The following is an 8,640-nucleotide window of genomic DNA, read 5'->3' on the forward strand; positions in this document are numbered from 1 at the left end:
TATAATCGTATAATAATAAGGACCAGCCAAACCCGCACTCCACGTAAAGTTTCTAAAGTGAGGATTCGTTAGGACGTCAATATATCCAGTGTTCACAATGTGATTTATCGAATTTCTTTAAATACAATGTTTCTTGTTATAGTCCGGGAGCCAACCGATCAAAATTAAAAAAAAATTGCCCGGTCTGCTATAAAATTTTTGTGTTGATTTTCATAAAGAGACACCCTTTGAGTATATGAAAACCAATGTTGGCAATGGTGAAACTCTTGCGCATCAACACAGTCAACACTTTTGCGAGCCCCCTCTGATAACACAATGTTGGCAAAAGCGAAGATGTAGGATGGGGGTAGGGGTAATTCATATTGTCCTAAAATCATAACCACTAAACCTATATACACAAATGACCCCTCTTATTAAAGAGGAGTTCATTTCCTATATCACAATTGGTGTAGATTTAACCTACCTACAATTGACAAGGTTATATGTTAAACAACAAAAGATTTATGCAACTCAGAAATGCTTGACTATCAATGGGGTCAGGAACAAGAACATACTTTTACATGCCATGGTTTTAAGGAAGATAAAATTAGAAATGGATTAACACAATATTGTGACATGAAACATCCTCTTCAGAGGAAGAGTCACTCTCTGAAACAACTCCACCACATGAACCTCTCTGACGAAGGCATATGCATGTCACTCAGCAAGGCACAGCAGCCTTTTTGCATGAACATCGTTTCAGACATTTGGATAATTTGCACATGCAAGACACCGTTTTGTCTATGTTTGGCTTGGCTGGCTTAGACATGAGAATTGGGACCAGTTTTCCATTGATAAGGGTTCTGCCAAATGTTGTGGCTGGGGGAAGTGCTCGGTCACTGAGATGTGCACGTCTATACAGAAGCAATTGATATAATGCTCTTAAAACAAGGAAGTAAAACGCATCTTCTGTTGCTGGCAGTGACCTAAGGTCTAATTTTGAAGAGACAAACATATGCTGCCTGAGGGTATCCAAACAGCTGAACCCTTTTTGGCCATGCAGAGCAGTCCAGTATACTCTGGCCTCATCAATGACACATTCTGTTGCTGCCATTTCACTATCTCTTCCAAAATCAACAAGGTGGGGAAGGTTTCCTATCAGTCCCAGAGAAACCTGTGCCGCTCTTCTTTTCACAGGAACACAGGCATCATCCCAACTGACTGGAAGAGGGGCCTTGTTGTCCCTCTCTGGAAAGGGAAGGGTGATCGTCAAGACTGCAACAACTACTGAGGGGTGACGCTGCTCTCAGTGCCGGGCAAGGTCTTTGCTCGGATAATTCTTGATAGGGTTCGCCACCATCTGCTTGAGCACCAGCGTCCAGAGCACTCAGGCTTTACACCAAAGAGGTCAACGATTGACCGTATCCTTGCCCTTCGTGTCCTCACCGAACGCAGACGAGAGTTTCGGCAGGGGCTGCTTGCAGCCTATGTTGATCTCTGTAAAGCGTTCGATTCAGTGAATCGGGATGTCCTCTGGAGGATTCTTGGTCTTCGTGGGGTGCCACCGAAACTGATCGATCTGATGTCTGAACTCTACTCTGGTACTGAGAGTGCTGTGAAGTGTGGTGGCACCATCTCTGACTTATTTCCAGTTGTTACTGGAGTTCGTCAGGGATGTGTACTTGCCCCCACACTTTTCAGCACTTGTATGGACTGGATTTTAGGGAGGATGTCGGAGAGATCAAGTTGCGGTGCATCGTTTGGCAATGTCAAGATCTCGGACCTTGATTTTGCAGATGATGCAGTCATCTTTGCGGAGACTTTAGACATCCTCTTGGGGGCCCTCGAGGTGCTGAATGAGGAGTCGGAGCCGTTGGGATTACGGATTTCTTGGGTCAAAACTAAGATCCAGGCTTTCGGTGACATCTTGGATGCTGCTGTCCTGTCTGTGTCTGTTTGTGGTGAGGATGTTGAGGTCGTGGATAGATTCACTTACCTTGGCAGTGATATTCATGTCTCCGCAGGTTGTGAGCCGGAGGTCAATAGACGTCTGGGTCGGGCCTGGGGAGTCATGGATTCACTGGATCATGGGGTGTGGCGCTGCCGGTACCTGTGCGGGAGGACGAAAGTCCGAGTCTTCAGGTCCTTGGTACTTCCAGTCTTGCTCTATGGGTGCGAGACTTGGACTTTGACCAAGGATCTGAGACAGAGACTTAATTCCTTTGGTACCAGGTCTCTTCGAAGAATCCTTGGCTATCGCTGGTCGGATTTTGTGTCCAACGAGCGGTTGCTGAGAGAGACTCGGATGAGATTTGTTACCTGCATAGTCCGTGAGCGTCAGCTGCGGCTGTATGGACATGTGGCTCGTTTTCCTGATGCTGATCCTGCTCACCAGATTCTCTCAGCGAGGAGTCTCATGAGTGGAGGAGGCCAGTGGGCCGACCACGTGCCTCATGGTTGCAGCAGGTTGACCATCATCTCAAGGAGATGGGGATGGGCCTGGCATCTGCCTGGGGGATGGCCAGATGGGGGCCCCTGGAGTACCGGCGGAAAGTGGGCGCAGCGACGCACTGTTCTGGCACATGCTCCCATACCTGACCTGACCTCTTCTTTTCCCCTTCTGAATGGGTAGCTCACTGTGTCACATCCACACAACACATATGTGCACAGAAGTGTAGCTGCGACATCAAGAGGATTTTCTGGTACTTCTTGCTCAACACTTCTACCAGCTCATGAATAGGTAGGTATTGATTCTGCCGTTGTATCCAGAGTTCTTGCAATGTGTTCAAGCAGCAGAAGTGATATATACACAGCATAATTATGTCTGTATCTGTTGCATGCACAACAGCTCGATGGTGATCAAGATATTCCACACAATATGCAAGATGAGCAATAATCCTTGTGTCTGCCTCTTCATGTTCTTCACAAGGTAAGTCCAGAACTGAACTTGATGCTGATGTGATGGAAAGAGTGTGACCTTTGTTTTCCATCATACCACCAAGAATGATGGTCACTCCATCCGGAATAGCTTCAGGACTCTCACAAAGGGAAGTGCCAATGAAGTTCTGAAGATTTCCTTTATTTCTTGGATTCTTCATGAGTAAATTCCAGTCCGGAATTTCTAGACTCTTGGATGGTGAGAATTGTCTTGCCTGGTCTGTCTGGTTTCTCCTCTGCTGCTCATCACCCTTCAAAGTATGGCTATCATCAAAATCATACTGATCACCAATGATGTTGACACAGTTGCACATTTCAGGTTTCAACTGCAGGAGCTTGCGAAGATACAGCTGGGGAAGTTCACCAAATGTTTTCACACCCATTTTTGGTATTTATTTACAAATGCCATTGTGTCTACCAGATAAACTGTGTATAGGTCACTCTGTGGTAATGATGGCAGCTGTAAAACAACATCCTGCTCAGCTTCAGCAATTAGCACTGCCACGAAATCAGACTTGTTGCCTTTGCGCATTACAAACCCCTGTGCTAAGCGTGGATCAACCTCAAACAGGGATGATGGGTAGTCTGTCCACTCATGGGAAAATGCAATCTGTCTTGTGACTGGGTCGGCATCTCGATAGAAACACAGCACACGTGTAGCTGCAGTCTCATCTTGATAGATCCTGATTAAACTCTGTTGCCTTGATGGGTTTGATTTCTTCTGTGAGGAGAAAGTTACCAGCTTCAGTGGTTCAATCTTAATAGAGACCACCTCTTCTGCTTTCATAATGGCTTCCATGCCCTTAGCTTGAGCATGGACCAAGTCTTTTGAAGCATCCTTCTCACCAGTTGCTCTATTGAGCAGATCCACTTGGTTGTTACACTGGAATGGGTTTATCATCTGCTGGCATATCACTTTCTTGATCTCCTCAACATGCATATGTTCTTCTGTTGCCTGCTTATGTGTTTCTCCATGATGAGTAGATTCCTGTTGGCCTAGATTAGCCATAGACTTTATGTTCTCTGATACAGCTGTGAGAAATGGTGCTGTCTTCACATATTTATCTCGAGCAGCTGGTGCCTGAGATATGCCTTTGAACAGAGATGTCTTCCCTTCATTGTTATATGTCTGCTCCAGGGCCATGTCACTCCAAACACCATTGAATTTTCCTTTGGAAGAGTGAACTGTGAAGTACCCAACCTGGATCCAGCAAACCTTAACCGAACTGTGTTCAATAGAGTAAGAGGATTTTGTGGGTAGGGGTAACTTTGGTTGACAAAAATGTTAATTTTCTCTTTAAAAATTGATAGAACTCACTCAAATTTGCTGTTTTAATTAGCCATGGATACCATGTTCATATCACATTAAGAGAAATTAGTATTCTAATGCAGCATCTGCCTATGATAAGAAAAGTTCTAAAGGCCATCTTCAAAAAACGTTATTTTTAAGGCATTTTTCACAAAATTATGTACTTTTACGAGGTTTACTTCCACAAAGGCAATTTTTTTTTGTCATTTTACAATGCACTGATTGAATTCTTACATTTAGTTCACATTTATTTTTAATGAATGTGATTTTTTAATTTTTTTAGAAATTTTATTGACAATTACTGTTTTATCAAATTTTTCAAATCTTCCTCAAACAAAAACGTCCGCCAAAATTTTTCGCAAGAGCTTATGAATTGCCAACATTGGTTTTCATGAACTGCAAACATATATCTAAACATCCTGGGGGTGTAAAATTTTATAGCAGAGGCTGTAAGGTCCAACCCTAAAACAGCCTCGTACACAGGTTGGCTCCCGGACTATTACATTTTTTGTGTCAAATGGACCTTATGAGGTAGTCAGCATGTACAGAAGAGGGTTTTACATTGCAGACGCTGCTTTCTAGGAGTGGCATTACGCCTCTCAGCGGTGACGGTCTGTCGACGACAGACGTAATGACGTCAGCGAATGACCGATGATGTCATGACGTCATTACGCCTCTCAGCAGTGACGTCACACGTCGCCATGCAAGCAAATGTAAGAATTAGAAAAATCGCCAAAAATTCCCAAACCTGTCCGTCTGGCACGACATCACATAGCCTATGCTGTACATTAGACAACAGAGCACCCGCATGCTGAACGTGGCGACAATCTGTCCGGCAGTTTCGGAGGAGATACGTCCACAAAATATGGCTTAACGTATTAATATAATAATTAATAACAACAACCGCAACGCCCCACCCCTCGGCTGCTCCTCTAATCAGAAGCGAGTGATTACAGCACTCAACATTAGATATCTTAACATCTTCATCTATGTCACATCAGCACAAAGTCATAAATGTCTCAATGAGTGACAATTGACATTGATTCAGTGATTGGTTATTGATTGGGGCTTTAATTCAAGATCTTAAAATGTTAAGCCAACCACCATAACTGATAAGCCAACACCAGACTGTTAATGCACTAAAAATTGGTCTGTAAGAAAGAAGTGATGTCGAACTGCCAATGTGATAGAGGGATTGAATGAACGAATTGTTCTAATATTATACAGTCAACCCTCGCCGTCCGCGTGTTCGCCGTCCGTGTGTTCGCCGTCCTTGCTTACTTTTTAGACACCCTTTCTCTCTGTCCACGCCGATACTCCCGCGTACCTGTGGAAAAAATGAACTCCTCCCACCTCAAACTCCTGAGGTTTTCAGTTTTTTTTCTTAACACTTTCAATGCTTGGATAACAACATTTCCTTCATTTAACATTACCTGTTAAAACATGAAGTACCGTATCGCCAGAAAATAAAAAAAAATTTGCCCTCTGCATCTTTCAGGAACATCCTCCCACCGCAGACAAAATAAACCCCGCCAACCATGAACTCGTTCATATTTCATAAGTTTTTCAAACACTTTCAATGTTTGGATAATATTTTCCTTCATTTAACATTGCGTGTTGAATTGAAATTGTCCCGTATCGCTGGAAAATATAACAATTTGAAAATTTACATTCTGCGTCTTCCAGCATCTGCCGCACCGCCCCATCATTGTCTTCTGGCTGCTTGGCGGTTGGTGAGTTGCGGTATTTTATTGTGATATAACTTTGTATACTGTATATTTAATCATGGGTCCAAAACGTCCATCAAGTGGTGCATCTGCTGAAGAGCAGAATAAAACAGTGAAGAAAGTAGATGACATTCATGGAAAAAGTGAAAATATTCGATCGACTTGAGGGTGGTGCACGTGTTACTGTGTTGGCGAAAGACTACAACGTCAATGAGTCCATCATTCGTTACATTCGTCAATGTAACGACAAAATTAGGGCTCGTGTCAGTTCTGGTGGAAATATTGCCTCTAAAGTAGCATCATTAAGTCGCAGAGATCCATACATTGAAAAAAAATTGGAAAAACTATTGAATGTATGGCTCTTATTTTTCAATGAAATGCCTTTTAAAAAAATTTATCAATGATCTTTTTTGGACTTGTTTTGGGAGGCTGGAACGTATCTCATTGACTTGCATGTTATAAACTCTTCGCTGTTCGCGGAAGTTTAGAGGAACGTAACCCCAGCGAACGGCGAGGGTTTACTGTATATGCACTTGGCAATTACCCATGTTCGCTACTTTTACACTTTCCCTCAGCACAGTATGTAATTCCCTTTAGCCTAGATTATTATATTCATTTTCTGCACAGAACGGAATGCCTAAACATGCAACACGAAAGACAACATTTGAGACTGACAAAGTGAACCTCGACCCAGGCCCTCTTGCTCTTGCCACAGACTGCTGAAATTGCGGCATCATTGTATTTACAGAAGAAGGGAAGAAATTTCAGAAGTTGGATAAAAGTAGGTTAACGAGTTGAAAACTTCATTTTGGGGAAACAGACCAATTGTGAGTTAGTGGGATGAATGCAAGTGGCCTAATGAGGCCGAGGAGAGGGAGTAGAACACTAACCTGCCTGCAGCAAGAAAGGAGCACATTCTGTGGTGCAGGCTCCTGATGGGCAATATAATCTATTCTCAGAGCTTTAGGTGTTACAGCATCTAGGAGAGAAGGGCATTGCAGAAGCCCAAGACATGAACACTCGATTTTGCTTTCTACAAATGCATTATTGAGTTGGAAGTGTAGCCTGTTAAATGGAAACACCAGATTGTGAAGCCCTGCTCAAGGACCTCCACTTCCATCCGAAGATGGCCACAAAAAAACAGGATGCATTTTCAGGGATTATTAGACATGTCATGCATGTACGATTCAATCTTGACTTGGTATAAACTGTCATCTTGGCGTTTCACATGCAGGGTGAGGCATCAATGTGCGTGCCGTCCCTTCGATGCCTTTAAACTGACCGCCCCATCTGCCAGCTTTCGTTGATGTATATTAAAGATCCCACGGCGTCCTTCCTGAAGAGAAGGCGAATATAATCACCGGCACCGAGAACAAATTACAAATTCCTGCTTGGACTGTATGCAACAAGTACTTTGGTCTTCTTGGAGGTTCCTTGGCACCAGGTTACGCCACTTGCTATCTCAGTCTGGGCAGCAGCTTCTGGACTATAAATTGACGAGGTCGGTTGCACGTTTCATGCGAATGGACTTATTCGGATATGAAGGGCATCCAACACAGCACTATGTACAGAATACAGCATAATATGCAAACAGCTTGTACAGGGAAGGGAGATACAGTGAGGAAAAAAAAAAATTAGCTTTTTCAAATTGCAAAGCAGGAAAGATTCCACAGACTTACCAGTGAAGACCCCACCAATTATTGAACATACACTTGTGAGGAAGTGCCTGAAACCCCTGTCAAACACACGAAGAAGGCATACAATCAAGGTCTGTCAGCAGAAAAATGATTTGGCTCACAAACTGAGATGCTTTAGCCAAGTTAGAAATACATGCTCTAGCCATTTACATGCTTTACATGCTCTAGCCAGCGGCGAGCAATACGTACCGTCTCGTCTCGGTAAGCCGAACAACAATGGCCGATGGGTCGTAGAGCACAAATACTCCAGGTAATCCATCTCTACCATGCTGGATACCGGGTGTAACTGCCGAAGTTGATACAGACCGACTGTGTTTTGTTACTGAGAACTGGTTTGTGTGAACAACCTGATGGGATAAGAGACAGAGAGAGAAAGGGAGAAAGATGTCCGCGTGCACCTTGCAATGTTTCTCCAGATTTTTGGTCGAGCAACGGAGAGGGAAAGAGAAAGTGGCAGTTACTCTGTCAAAGCAACACTTGTTCGCAACGGCAGGACCCTCTGGCACAAGTTACAAATAAATAAATAACCGCTGCTCCAAGCAAGATGTCAACGTGATGTCTCTGCCGCATCCGTCTCTCATTGAACGTAACAAAGAGGTTTAAGGACATTGCAATGAATTTAAAGTCGGGGAAAGGCAGCGAGTTAAAGTTAAAGAACATTCAATGTTTTATCATAGTCTCAGTTGCAAAAACATTATTTGACTCAGAGGAACCAAAGCAAACAATGTCGTTAGTCACTTGCTGCTGTGCGGGACACCAAGGGGCAATGGTCATTGATGACACGATATCAGGACGGTCAATGTCAGAAGGTGCTCAATTGTGGAATAAAACGCATGCTAAACTGTTGTTGACACAAACTAAATGGCGTGAAGACCACGGCCTGTAAGAATAAAAAGGTGCTTTCTCAACATCATGAAACAATTTTCTTTATTTAGAACAAATATCGATGACTTCCATTTGATGTATAATGACTTCTGATGACAATATTCAT

At 43.4% G+C, this 8,640-nt stretch overlaps 1 protein-coding gene across 2 annotated transcripts in view; it reads right to left on the reverse strand.

Annotated features, from left to right (window-relative positions):
- LOC147009574 (endoplasmic reticulum-Golgi intermediate compartment protein 3-like) overlaps positions 1-8,640 on the reverse strand; it is a 43,950-nt gene that overhangs the window by 3,077 nt on the left and 32,233 nt on the right. For both annotated transcript variants that reach the window (XM_085862657.1, XM_085862655.1), the window contains 2 exons: positions 7,839-7,996; positions 7,632-7,687 (listed from right to left, as the gene is read on the reverse strand). In XM_085862657.1, the coding sequence (XP_085718783.1) occupies positions 7,632-7,687; positions 7,839-7,996 (214 nt within the window). The remainder of the gene's footprint in view (positions 1-7,631; positions 7,688-7,838; positions 7,997-8,640) is intronic.

Source organism: Eptatretus burgeri, chromosome 17, assembly GCF_056783735.1.
Source record: "Eptatretus burgeri isolate ZD-2024b chromosome 17, Ebu_testis_v1, whole genome shotgun sequence".
Classification (NCBI taxonomy): Eukaryota; Metazoa; Chordata; class Myxini; order Myxiniformes; family Myxinidae; genus Eptatretus; species Eptatretus burgeri.